The following is a 15,097-nucleotide window of genomic DNA, read 5'->3' on the forward strand; positions in this document are numbered from 1 at the left end:
ATGTAGTAGTTTTTCACAATTAGTAGTTTTTTGGTCGCAAGTCGGAATATGTCTCGAAAATCTACAAACTGCAATAACTCGAATCCCATTGATTTCCGACCCCCGGTGCATAGGGTCAAATTTGTTGCAAATGTGCTCTACTATTACCCCTTTCCAGGAATACGTCGAATTACAAATCACCCTGTATTTTTCATTTTTAGAAAATGTAATCCTTTTTTGAAGAATGGGGTGTCGTGTCGGTGAAGTATTCTGTTTGGAACGCACCCACCTGGCAACACGCCAGTTTAAAAAGAAAACAATCGAATGAAGTGAAGCGCTGTAAAGAGGGTGGATGAAAATAGTTGACAAGTGCAATTATAAATAAAGCAAGGAACCAAATATTTACGGATTAATAATGAAATATGGACTTCTACTAATTTAACATTTACGTGTAAGTGTTAGCGATTGTAGAGGTAGCAGATGCTCATACCACATTTTTTAGTGTGCTTATTTACTCTTGCTTCGTTTCACAGCTGTTCAGAATGAATTACTGTATGATCAGAAATAACTAAATAGAATGCGTTAAAGGGTTGTAATTAAATGACACCAGCCAAATTTACAAGACAATATGTCGCTATTGCATACGATGACAAAAAGTTTGCCGACTCGGTGCTGAATATGTTCGGTGGTCGACTCTAGATCTCATCATCAATTGATGGTTCCCGCTTCGTGCCCCGGACTGGATATATGGATGTTCATTTTTCTGCACCCCTTTCTCAGTTTCATCTAATCGCCATTCATGCCCATCGCCGCGATTCGCCTAAATATACAGGAATGCGACTTAAAGTAAAAATATAAATAGGCAACAAAATGTGCCAGGCGTTAATGTTCGTATTTTACATCCCAAAATTTTACTTATCGGAAACAAAAAAATAAAAACACACTATTACGTTCTCACTCACGTTATCTTCCAGATTTAATGCATTTATTCCTGAATATATCTTCCAGACTTAATGCATTTTTTCCTGAATATGAGCAACATTAAAGAATTCGATTATGTACATAACACTGTTGTAACATTGGTAACGGTTACGTATGTTTAACGATGAGGTACTACTTTACTATACCGGAGACACCTATCAATGAATTATTTCGCATTTTTTTACATTGCTAACGTACTATTCTGCATTGCGGAACATTTCTTTAGGTGAAATAATGAATTTCTAACGAAAATAATGTCTATTTTTTACATTAACGAGTACTTACTGTTGTTCCTTATTTCCCACAAACCATCCACGGGTAGCCCAAAAATTCACGACAGCCCCACGAACCATCACGGGGACGAGGTATGCCTACTAGGTTAGGTTAGGCCTGTTAGGTTAGGTTCCATTAGCACTCCCTTCGTTCAATTTAGCATATACGGACAATACGAGAGCGTAGCGTGCAATAGCGCGTCTGAAAGAGATTTTCGTAGAAAACCACATGCATTCGCATTAAAATGGATCAAAACTACATTCCCGAACATCAACAATGCTACAGAAAATGATTTGCGTAAGTACTTTCTCCTGTAAATTTGAAGAAATCTGTCTCTGGTATAGTAAAGTGTTACCAACGATTATAAGCAAGTTTTACAGGAGTATTAGGAAATGCTTTAGAATACTCGAAACCTGTACATATTTAAAATAATACAAAGGTTACGTGCCTCACCAAATTGTGCACGAAAACCTTTTTACATTGTACTTGTCAACTAATTGGGACTTGAGAGGTAACACAATTTGTTAAATTTCTCGTATCGGACAAACGGCTGAAATTTGCTAGTTCATTTAATTTGAATATTCGTACTTATGTATTCTGCATTGAGAAACATTACTTAAGGTGGCATTTCGCTTATTTCACGGAAATAAGCTCTATTTGCGACATATCGAGTAAGTTTTCTTCGTTTCTTTTTGCCTTCGGTAACACGCAAACTGGCGGTCACAGTTTCACTACCGTACTCGGCATGTAGTGTTTCCACCCCCACTCCAACCAAAAATACCTACGTAGCCCCACAAACCATTGACGCATAACCCCACGAACCATTCATACATAGCCCCACAAACCATTTCCGGTAAGGTTAGGTTAGGTAGGGTCACGTATAGGTTACAAGTTAAAAATTGGTTTCGAAAAAAATATGCGTAGCCCCACACACCATTCTCGCATACCCCCACGAACCATTGACACATAGCCCCACAAACCATTGACACATAGCCCCAGAAACTATTTGCGGAAACGTACCTTCTTCAGTTACAAAAACACGTGTTTGGAAACACTGATCGGGATTACATCATCACACACAGACTACATCCACCTGGAAGTAAATGGATGCAAGAGCTTTCGTGCATCGGTCACACATTTATATCGAAAAATAGATGATTTACCGGCAAAATTCAATGAACGATGCAAGAAAACACTTCCCCGAACTTCCACAAGTATAAAGAAACTGCATTCGGTAAGTAATTTCTCTTGTAAATTTGAAGAAATCCGTTTGTCCGATACAAGAAATTTACCGTCATTTTTAACATTTATACTTACATATTCTGCATTGCGAAAGATTCTTCAAGGTGCTATTTTGCTTTTTTCACAAAAAAAGTTCAATTTTTTACATAAAGAGTAAATTTGACATAAAGAGTAATTATTAAACCATTGGCGTTAGCCCCAAAAATTCACGATAGCCCCACGAACCATCACGGGGACGAGGTATGCCTACCAGGTTAGGTTAGGCCTGTTAGGTTCGGTTCTATTAGCACTCATTTCATTCAATTTAGCATATACGGACAACATTGGTTTTTCTCGATAAAAGAAAATACCAATGAGAACTTCTAAATGCTACAGTAACTTATTTCGGTAAGTAGTTTCTTGTGTAAAAATGAATAAATCCGTTGGGACGCTATCGAAGTTTTACCATTTCCTGAAATTTTTTGTGATGCCTAAAAGCTAAATTGTGAACATCAATTGACACGAATATATTTGTTTTATGCGAGCACTTCTGTTTCATATTTATAATGTGCTCTGTAAATTGACCTGAAATTGATATCGTTGAACACTAGTAGGAAAGCTGATGTAATTTAAACACTATTGTAACTCCTGTTTTACTTACATAGCTGGCTGGCTCTGTGGTCGATAACGGTTCCAATTGTTTTATGATTTCTCCTAGCACAAAGACTAATTATCGTAGAATTTTGGAAATCATTGTCACACGAAATTTGAACCTTCCTTGAAGTAATGAGCACTGTTTGGACTCGAAAATTTTTTATTTATGTTGAAAAAAAACAATTTGAAAATTATCTTACACACTTCTCATGGACAAGATATTCTCCGTCAACAAGTGACAGTAAATATCGTAGAAGCATGGGAATGAATGTAGAAGTAAATCGGAATCTTAGTAGAATGCATTTAGGGACTTTATTTTAATGCTAAGGGAACCAAACCTAACCTGCCTAACCTAACCACGAAAGCATATATTGAACAAAACCTTAAGTAATCGCTCAAACTCCACAGTATGTGTTAACAGACATACATCGAAATCGAACGATGTAAAAATTGCATTCGTAGCAACTTGGGCCCAAGCATGAGTATTCTTTGTGAGTGTCCCTTCATTGATTACATGTAATTCTCATCATCATGATTAGCTGAAAGTGGCAGAAAAGCGACGTAAAATAACAAAAATGAAAATACTTATACACATGCATAATTATTTGGGCACACAGTGTTATCTTTTATTTTTATCTGCCTTTGATGTGACAGATTTTTTGTTGAATAAATATGAGTTGTGAGGACAATAAAATAAAAAAAGTCACTATTGTACTGGAGGTATAAAAAGATGTGACACTCTTTACTCCTCCTTCATACTCCTACTCCACTGCAAAAATAATTATGTGTAGAACCTTTAAAAAATGCACCATGGATTTCAACAATATAGTTAGCAGCTAGCCATTTCCAAGGTGCTCTATCCAAGATTTTTGCATGTTGTTTCTTGGTGAAAGGAACACATTTGTATAAAAAAATTGTGTTGATATATGTCTAGAATTCACCCAGTATATCAGTGGTGTATTTTCCAGATGGATGGATTGTGAAATCTGATCACTAGACGATGTGGCATGCACAGAGTACAAATATAGAATAGTCTCCATATCCACAGGTAATGCTATCAATGAGTTACCACAGATAATATTTATAATATTTATGTCATGACAATGAAGATGAGTGGTAATTAGATGAAGAACACTGATGACAGGACACTTACAAAGAAATACCCATGCCACGGCCTCCCAGATGGCACAGTGGTAGCATCGTCGCCTTGTAATCAAGAGGTCCCGGGGTTGATAGCCGGTGGAGGCACATAGTGGTTTGGATCCCACTTTAAACTGTAGGTCCAGTCCCAATTAGCCTTACTGTGCAAAAAGTGGACCTCAAACATAAAATGAATCAATCAAAACACCCATGCCAAAAACAGGAGTCTAACCTTGTGCCTTTGGTGGCATGATCGCGAGTCAAACATTAAACTCACAGTGTCACCAAGATGGCAGTTACAGATAACAGCAAATCGTATCCACAAGTAGTATTTTTTTTTTTTTTTTTGTTGTTTAACTCTCCATTAGGCACATAGAATACAGGCATCCCCATTGATATTCATTGCAAGATTGCAACACTGTGAACTGTATGGTAATGGTTGCGATTGTTTTATGATTTTTCAAATTCTCTTAGCAGAAAGACTAATTTGTAGAATTTTGGCAATCATTGTCACACGAAATTTGATCCTTCCTTAGAGTAATGAACACTGTTTGGATTTCAAAAAAGTTATTTATGTTGGAAAGAAACTTAAAAATTATTGATTGATTGATTTGCTTTATTTTACTTCGCTTTTTGTGCAACTTTTGGCTAATATGTGAAGATGTGGATGAGTGATGACATGATGAAATTGATGAATGGACACTCACAAACATCCATAGCCAGGCCGGGATTCGAACCTGGGACCCCTGGCATCATAGCGTGATGTGCTAACCACTCCGTCACGGGGACCAAAAACTTAAAAATTACCTTACACAAGCATGCACGCTTCCCATGCTCAAGGCATTCTTCGTTAATATGAGCGACAGCAAGTATCATAGAATAGTGGGAATGAATATAGAAGTAATTTGGAACCTTCTTGAAACTAATCAGCACAGTCATCATTTTGAAAAAGTCCATTTTATGGGTAAAATAAGATGTTAGAGGTATCTTGCGCAAAACTCCTCATTTCGCATGCTTGACACATACCACCTACCCTAACTGCGAGAGCATTTACAGATATTATTTTAATGCCAAGAGAACTAAACCTGGCCCACCTAACATATCCATGAAAGCATTTAGGGTTATTATTAAAATTCTAAAGGAAGTTAACCTGACCCTCCTAACCTAACTATGAAAGCATGTATTGAACAAAATCTTCAAACATTTTGGCAACAAGAATTATATTGAAGTGAGAAACCAGTATCAAGGAAACACACTAAGTAATCTCTGAAACTCTGCAGTATGTGTTAACAGACATAAATCGAAATTGAACCATGTAAATAAATGCATACGTAACATGATGAAATCGTAATAAAACAAATGGATCTTGGGCCAACTGTAGCCTACTGCACATGAGTGTGTTTGTGTAGCTGAACGTTGTCTCTTTTTTTGTTTTATGCACAGTTGTGTAGCACTTCCAAGCCACGTAATATTAGAATGCTAACATCTTTCACGTGCTTGGTGTACAGTTGGCCCCATACATCTAAATACGCAACAAGAAAAATATCAGTGCATCAGAAGACAGAGCACACTGCAGATCCAATGTTATATAGCTATGGAAGTATGAAAAACTCAATATCCTGACCAAGGCAGAAATTTATTTTATTATAAAACATAAATTTGTCTCACTGTGTGTAATGACATAATCATTTAGTTTATGTTTTATAATAAAATGAATTTCTGCCTTGGTCAGCATATTGAGTTTTTCATATCATGGAAACAAGGCTTAATGGTGTTATAATATGGAAGTAGGTTAGTGAGTAAGGGGAGGATACGTAGCTATGTATTAGTGCTGAAAGTAAGCATGAAAGTCGTCTTATGACCGAGAATGAACATGGCAGTGCTTCAGTTGTTAAGGATTTAGGCACGTGGGGAAACTATACACCAAGCATGTGACTGGTGTTAACTTCATAATATTACATTATTTTGAAAGAGCATTAGAAAATTGCAGCTGATCTTAGAAGGAGGACAAAGAAAGAACATTTTGCACCCATAATCAATATAATTCATGGTGTTTCATACCTTGAACATAGTTAAAGGATTGGAAGACAGGGGTAAACCACGGGCCTATGCATGTTACAGAAAATGACATGCCTTACAGAGGGTTAAATGCATTCCTATGATAAATCTTAATTGTTGAATTACACACAGTGAGACATTTTATATTTGCTTGAAAAGGGGCATTTTTAGCATCATTACCTTTGCAAAAAATAATCTAGGTCTATTTTCTTAACATGTTCAAGGAATGCAGCAGCCAGATCCACAGCAAGTGATGTTATGAGTAGAAGACAACTATTTACACTATTTGAAATATACTTTCCCATTTTTTTAGTTTACAAAATTTTCTAGACCACATTGTTCTTTTAAACTTATGAGAACTAAATTCACAGCTGTTTTACAGTATTATTTGGGCTACAATGAAACTTTTAAAACAATTGCATGGTTCAAGAGGGGTGGCAGGAGACAAGGTGGCTACAATAACTGCATGCTAGTTAATGTTACTTTAAAATTTTGCCATTAGCAGCAGCAGCAATGTATGAACAGCACAACAACTACTGCAATCTCCATTTTGGTATGAAGTTTCTGCATAATTACAACCACTGCCTCTACTTGTAACGTAACTTTCAAATGCTTTTTCCATCCTCATATTTGCATACATGTTGCAAATAAATGAATGCATTACATTTCAAACTTTTGGGAAGCAAATAGACAACTTCAGATAAACAGGTAACATGTTCAGACAATGCTACAGGGTGATGCATTGACTCCTGCATGGGAGTTAAGAATTGACCCTTTGGAAGACCAAGATGAAAGTAGAAAGATCATGTTGCAATGAACATGAAGGAAAGTGGCAAAGATGGTAAAGATTGGACTGAACTTGCTCAGGACAGGGACAGGTAGAGAAACCTTTCTTCCTACAGAAGAATAACTGAAACTGGGATTAGGAATCCCTGAGATTTAGCCCTAGTTAGTTTTTTAATAAAAATAATCCATATGGAAGAGCCGCAGTTAAAGTAATCTGTTTTCATTTATGTTTTAAGTTCAATTTAACTTATTTGCATTTCCAGGTACTCTCATAGTATTTCTCTTTTCTAGCTTAGGCAAGCCCTAGCACTATGGAGTTCGAAAGTCCAGACGTGGAGAGGGATTTTCCTGGCCTGTATGCATCTGAGTCGGGAAGGAAAAGCAATGAGAGCGATTGTGAGTACTTCGTTTTTTTGTTTTTTTTGTGAGATTCTTATGAGATGGAATAAACTGCAGTATGAGAGAGACCATTATTGTAGGAGTGTTGTCAGAGTAAACGCTAAGCTCACACATAGTTGCTTTACATTACTTTTTTTTTATATTTTCATTGATGCATTATTTAGTAAATAAGTCTAGGCTGTTTTTAGTGATTTTTCATACCTATATTTTTTTGCAATAGAAAATATGAAAAGTGTTTAAGTGATTTTATATTATATGTATAAGATGTTGTGCAGCACAGATGGACCTGCCTGTGAGAACTTCAGCGCAGCTTTGAGGAACATGCGAAGTTTGTTAGAGCTGAGAGTTGTTGAAACATAGATATAATAAAGAAAAAGGCTAGTAATAAACAAATCACTAGAAGAACAAAGAAAAAAATTAAAAAATAGTGCAGTTAAATATGCAAGGTGAATGTTGTGCTCAGCTGCGACCGATCCGGGGTCAACAAAGGCACAAATGTCATATGTTGTATGATGAAATAGAGTAGATGATGTCAATGGAGTTTTGTGGTTGTTATAGTATATTTTGCACTTTGCACGCCGTGCACACTTTAGGGTGACCAGCTTCTGATGGCGAACTCATGCCTGGCTACACCAGTGCAAAACAAGCAAAACATAAATAAAACAGTTGATGGTATATATATATATATAAAAGAAGGAAACACTATGCATATTTACATTGCAATATCAAATATATTGAATGCTGTTCAAGGAAGGGACTTTTACACTAATATGAATGTCATAATACTTTGTTCAATTATCTAATTCGTTTTTGTTAACCATCTCTTCTTATTTTGTTTTAAATGGAGGTCACCAGTTACAGCCTGTGCTGTTTTGTGTTACCCTTATCTTCTCTGGCAGTAATGCAGGGGGTGGACATTTTTGCAGTATAATTTAGAGTAAAAAGATTGTTACTTATCAGCAGTAAAGCAAACGAGAGCTCTTGACCTAGTTAGATGTAGGTTAGAGCTTAATTGCATGTGATAAGAAATATTTACCACCTGTGGTCAGTAGAGTTGAAACTATCATGGCTAGCACTGTATTATTCTCCTACCGATTTGTGAAGTGTTATAGTGTTACACCAAAGGAACACAGTGAGCAGAGAATATTTCTTGTGTTTATTTCTTTCACACTGGTACATAGCACATTGTACAATTACAGAAATCACAGCCAGGCTTAAGAAATTACAAATTGAATTTGTCCCTACTTGCCCATATTTGATGTTAATTGAATTCAGCACTTGAATTGGAAATTATTAGCTGGGGGATGTTTGAACCGTGAAACTAGCTCGGGTGATGCTCGTATGGTTTAACATGGTAATAAAGCTGGGGGAATACTTTGTGAACATTTTGCTACCTGGGCAGTATGCCTTCTTCGCTTCAAGCACTGCTTGGGGTATAAACTAAAACATTAAAATAGAAAATTTCAATAAGGCATACTGAGAAATAAATTCAGTCTGCTAAAAGATTGCCTCCACTTGAGCAATGTTGCTTTCTGTGATTGCAGTGACAGAGCGACGTGAATGCAGAGAATCTTCAACACTGGTTATGCCCTGTTTGAACTTCTCAGCTCACTCCTACACTTGTGATCGACTCATACAGTTGTCACTGTACTGAACTGTCATGCGGAGATGAATTTCTATCGGTTTCATGCCTTCACTCAACAAAAATTTCACGTCACTTCGCTGCTTCAGCTTGGAGCACTCCTGTAAGGATGCCGCCATCTTGTGTAACTGTTTCCCAGCATTCTGTCCGTGAGGCAGGCATGCCAGCCCCAGCTATGAATAGCTTACAGATGCCTTCACAAAATAACAAACATATAACAATCACGTTGTATGTTTAGATTTTTTTTATACTAATTTTTTGGTTATTTAGTGAATGCTCCTTGTATTTGGTCTTACTTCTCTCTCAAGTTATTCACAGTGCATTACAGTAAATAATGATATTTTGAGCGAAGCGAGTAAGAAAATTTTTAGATCCAATTTTTGCAAACTGAAAACAATATTGATTTAATAGTGCTCAAATAATTTCACGGGTCGCCATGGCAGATCCGACTCCTACCGCCCCCTAGCTATTGCTCTGAACTTGTTGAGACTGTAAGAAAAGGAGGTATTGCGAGCGAAGCGACGAAGGAAATATTACGAAACATATTTTTTACTTGCATAAAATTTTAAATAGAGGGGGTGCAATTACTCCTCTGTGCCCCTCCCCCCCTCGCCAGAGGTGCTCTTGGCCATCTTGAAGAAAAATGCCAGAAATATATTAAAACTAATTCCATCTTGAGTATCATTTTGTCCTACTACTCTTAGATTCTGCTAGCCTTGCTTTTCTTTACTTCAATGTTTGCCCCCCTAGAATTGGTTTGCATCCAAGGTTGGGGGGCAATACCCTGCTCCACTGAGGACATGTTCATGTGTGCTGAAAATTACAGATTATTCCCCAAAAAATTGAAATCATCCAAAATAACTTTGAAATTGAAATATGCCGTAAAATGTATAACGAAATTAGAAATCTTAAAGGAGTTGTAAAATATTACAGATTTCAAAGACAAGCATTATAGCAAATATGTTGTGCTGTAATTAAATAGCAAATATTATTATAAACTTTTATTATTTTCTTTTATCATCTTAACTTGGAGGTGACTCTTCTACTTGAAACACCGGATGAGAGAATATCTTGCACAAGTGTTTTTTATGATTTTTTTCACATTTCATCAGTGGCGTAGCATGGACATTTCGGGTGGGAATGCCAAGTCCGAAGGAAGAGTCGGCCCTTTCTTGCTTAATAATTTACTTATGTTATTAGTCGCCACAGGTATTATTTGCCTGAAGTAAGCTCGGTTTTCAATAAAACATCATCATTGCATGTTTTAGCTAGAAAATTAGATGCCTCACTATGCCATAGATGTTTTGAACTCTGGTGTTCTATACCATTTTTTATATCTTTGTGCATGACGCAAGTCATTAAAAACCTACCTGAATCACAAGCGCCTCTGCACAACAGTAGACGTCATTGTTGTGGGCGATCCAACTACTGATTGATTTGGTTTATTTTACTTCGCTTTTCTACCACTTTTGGTTAATTGCGAATATGAATATGAGTGATGATATTGATGAAGGGACACTGACAAGGAACACCCGTGCTCACGCCGGGATTCGAACCAGGGACCTCTGTCGTCTTGGCACACTGTGAAAGCAGAGTGGATGATCCAAATATCGTACACTCTACTGACGTAACAATGCCGATTAGTAATTCAGACCACTGTTTATTACATCTTGAGAATGCTGATAAACATTTTAAAATAATTTTGTCCAGAGACCATTCGATGTTAAGAGTTTTCAAATGAATGCTAAACATTTCCATTCACACAATATTAAGTAGTTAGATAATAATGAAAAAATACAATAAAAAAATAATAGTTTTGCGGGTTAAGTGGTAGAGCAGCCACAGGCTGAATTTCTATCACGAGGACTTCAGCAACTTATTTGACAAAAACTGTGTTGATCTTTTAGTTTCTAATGCACATCGCTGTTCGTGCGATAAATTATACAATGCAGTGGACATTAAGAAGCAGTATATTTGAGATTGGTAAAGTTACGTCAGTCAATATTGCGTATTGTAGCATCACATAGCACGAGTTGCATGAGCGCGAAGAGCGAAGAACCGGGTAGGAATTCTGCCACTGTCGTCTGCTTCAGAAGGCAGGAAGGGTCACATGAACCAATCACGGTAGACCTCTCGTACGCTGGCGTAAGAGAGCCCATTCACGCGTGTGCTGTAGAAATGGAAGCTTTCCCTCCATAAAGGCAGCAAGGAATGTAGGAGTCCTGTACGCCGAACCTGCTCGGCATCCGGCCGGGAAAGGCATTGAAAAGAGATGCTAGAAAGAGTGTTGAGAGTGGAGCGTTGCAAGCAGATCGCGAAAAATAGCCATTATAATGCCATGAAGGTCAAACATATATGAAATTAGTCCCGTTTTACTTTATAATCACAGTATTTAAGCATTTTTGAAATTTTAAATCTGGGAACGCCGGGCATACTATAACGCTACGCCACTGCATTTCATACCATTAATAAACTGTAACCTTGCAATCAATGGTTCTGGGTTTGATCCCTGGTGGATTGATATTGCACAGTGGATTGGATCAATTCTGAACTGTAGTTATAGTTCTGATTAGTGTAATGGAGTTAAAACAACTTTGATCAAAATAATAAGCTTTCTCCTTGTTTTTCTAATTTGAAATGAAGCATGCTGGTTTTCAGTGAAGGAGAGGGAGTGAACTGATTTATTTGACTCCATCTCTGTATACCCATTCATGTAATACATTCTCTGGCAAAAAGGAGTGAAAGAAAGGGGTCCGGATTGGTGTGTAATTTTATGGGATATTGCCATGATACAAAGGTAATTAATTTCTTGGGTGTCCATGTTTGAGAATACTTATTGATACATTCCAATCTGAAAAAGGTACTTTGCAGCTATTACTTGCTGCTATACCATGGATTCAGAAATATCTCCTTTCACACACAGGCACAGATGAAATATGAAAGACTCAGTTAAGAAAACCGATGGAAATGGTTATGATAAAATGTGCTTAACATTGTCGGAAGTGTCATCTCATGGGTTTATATTGAAATTTCCACTTGAAGTCAACAGTGCATTTAGCACCAAAATTACCGTAAACTGGACTTTTGTGAAAATTTTTAGGGTTGTGTGGATAAATCACTGTCACCTTAGAACAGGAGTGTACAACTGCTTTGCAATCGTGCAATGCATTGTTGCAGGTTTTGACATACTTTGTAATCAGAGTGCAATGGCAACTGCTCCTTATTGTTCAACCACTATATAAAGCAAATTATTTCCTGAGTATTTTCTGTTGTTCTTTGCCTATGCACAGCTGGAAATCTCTGTGTTTCCACAAGATGGTGTGCTCAGCTGCTGCCACTTCGAGAGAGCATTGGAAGCCTACCTATCCTCTTACATGCATTTCTGGCATTAAACCTGACTTTATCCTATCCCAGGTGGACTGCAACCTCCTCCAAAGTTGCCAACCTCAGAATGGGCGAATCTTTCCACGCATGTAAAAGTGGCCATATTCTTGCCTTCTGGACCGTGCGCCCACACGGTGTGTATTGACTGGAAACGACACCAAATGTCCTGAAACTCGTAAGTTCGTAAAGATTGTGTTGCATACCTACCAATGTCAGTGGCGTATACTCTGGGTCATCTAGTTATCGGAGATGACCCGGGTATAATTTAAATATATATATATATATATATATATATATATATATATATATATATATATATATATTCTTCATATTCTTCTGAACCAATCATTGATTCATACATTTCTTTGCTTCGTGCGCTCGAATGTTTTCAACCGTTTGCTGCGGAATGTCCGAGAGGCTTTCTCCAACTGGTGGAATCTTGGCAGGGTGAGATTCCACAGACTCCCTTTAAATCCCTTGATGGGAGGAGGGGAGAGGAGGAGGAAACACTGCTTCTCAGATGCGGTGATTCTGTAGCCAGGGTAACCTCCTTTTGGAGAGAGTCCACCAGTCGCACTCTCCACCCCAGAGCCTTTGCCGTTCCATCGGCTGGTGCCCTCTTCTGCCATTCTTCCCTGATGGCCTTTGTACTGTAGAAGCTGTGTTGTTTACGACAGGGAAATTTCTCAGGAACGGGAATTCTGGGTTCATAAATTATGTACTTGGTTTGATTTGAGTTGGTGTTTTAAGTCCACTTTATGCACAGTAAGGCTAATCGGGACTGGACCTACAGTTTAAAGTGGGATCCGAACCACTATGTGCCTCCACCAGATATCGAACCCGGGACACCTTGATTACCACTGCACCAAATGGGAAGCCACAAATTACGTACTGAAAAGGAAGTAGGGAAAATACATCTGAAAGTGCGCGAGAAACAGGGAAATCTGAATAACATTTGCATACCAATTCCACGTTAATTCCCATTTTACATTTTCTTCTGTCTTCCTCATCTCTGCAATTTCAACAGAATTTGTCGAAGGGAATAAGCTTAAATATTGAAGATAATTAAATAAATTAAAATTTAAACTAAAAATTCAAGAAATTACACCGACCTCCTTGGGGGAGTGCTTAGCACAGTTCCCTACGACGCCAGAGATCCAGGGCATGGGTGCTCTTTGTAAATGGCCCTTCATCCATTTCATCATATTTTCACTTATCGCGATTAGCCAAAAGTGGAAGAAAAGCGACGTAAAATAACCTAACACAATCAATCTAACAGCATGGATTATTTCACTAGCACATTCCTTACATATTCTATGTTACAGGTTATTTTTTTTATAGGTTTATCATACTTTCTTGTTTTATTATTTGAAATTCTAAAGATAGTTTAATTACAATCTCAACAATTAGGCTAATCGATAGTGGTCGCAACAATAAGAAAATTTTCCACCCATATATTAAAAAATTCTGTATGGATGCTGAAGCAAATTTGAAGGGGAACTTCAGGAGTGGATGGATGAATCAAGGTTCGGATATTATCCACTCGTTAAAACCAGCATGCGCCACTGATCAATGTTTTGTTTACGTCAAGTATTGAACTTCTATACAGTAAACGGAAGATATTGTTAAAAACATTCATTGGTTATTTAGAGTGAAAAAAATAAAAAGGAACAGCACCAGTACTTATTTTGCGAGCATGAAAGGTGCTTAGAATGTCTGTAGTTTGTCGACGTACAGAGCAATGTATGTAAATTTTAACTTCCACTTTTCTAAGCTGGTCGCGCTAGCCGTTTTCCCCTCTGTACAGCTCGCGCTCAACCCCGCCCCCCCTCCACACTCATCCACGGCCCTTTTTTCTTTCACAATCGGCCGGTCTTCCAAGAAAACCGCATGCTGAGAGCTAGGAAAAGAAAAAAGAATGCAGGGAGAGGTTTTGGGGGAGAATCAATGGTTTGGGCGATGCTTGTAAACAGTTCTTCACTACGCTATATCCTAATACTAAATTACGATGGGGTTGTAGTGCAATGACAACAGTGAAGAACGGGGGATTTGCCCAGTATATTGTTCACAAATGGGAAGGGCTGGTTGCACAGACTCAAATACACCTTTACAAAAGGTTTGCCTGCAAAAGAAAAATTGTGCCAAATTATAACTTTTTTTTTTGTGAGAACACGAAAGTCTAGTACCAAGGGATTTTTTTTAGGAGGAAGGTGACTTTACTCAAAGTTTTTAGGTAAATATTATGTAAATTCTATCTGGTGGTGGATTATCAACCAGCCACGCAAATGAATGACTTTTTAGCTGTCGATCATAAATAAGTTCAATGAACGTTCATTGTCAGTTTGAGATATTTCTGAGGGTCAATGGTAAAAAATACTTGATGATCTGTTATGGAACTAGTGCTATTTTTAAACATTTTGAACGTCCGTTCAACTTAATTTCGAATTTGGCTCCTTTCATGATTTGTAAGTAGGGGGATAAAATATAACCCAAAGAAGTCACAACATAAGATAGTTCTGTGTCATCATATACAAAAATACTTTTAGGCATAGGTCTTATGTAAAATAAAATACATTAATT

The 15,097-nt window shown here is 37.4% G+C and overlaps 1 protein-coding gene across 3 annotated transcripts in view; it reads left to right on the forward strand.

Annotated features, from left to right (window-relative positions):
- The first annotated feature begins 299 nt into the window (after nucleotides 1-299).
- Rlip (Ral interacting protein) overlaps nucleotides 300-15,097 on the forward strand; it is a 67,863-nt gene continuing 53,065 nt past the window's right edge. For 2 of the 3 annotated variants that reach the window (XM_083142742.1, XM_083142761.1), the window contains exons 1-2: nucleotides 300-430; nucleotides 7,384-7,488. In XM_083142742.1, coding sequence (XP_082998868.1) covers nucleotides 7,404-7,488 — 85 coding nt within the window. In that variant the 5' untranslated portion in view covers nucleotides 300-430; nucleotides 7,384-7,403. Of the gene's footprint in view, nucleotides 431-4,137; nucleotides 4,157-7,383; nucleotides 7,489-15,097 lie in introns of those variants that run through there. The other variant, XM_083142751.1, reaches the window with a different exon arrangement.

Source organism: Lepisma saccharinum, chromosome 1, assembly GCF_977018435.1.
Source record: "Lepisma saccharinum chromosome 1, izLepSacc3.1, whole genome shotgun sequence".
Classification (NCBI taxonomy): Eukaryota; Metazoa; Arthropoda; class Insecta; order Zygentoma; family Lepismatidae; genus Lepisma; species Lepisma saccharinum.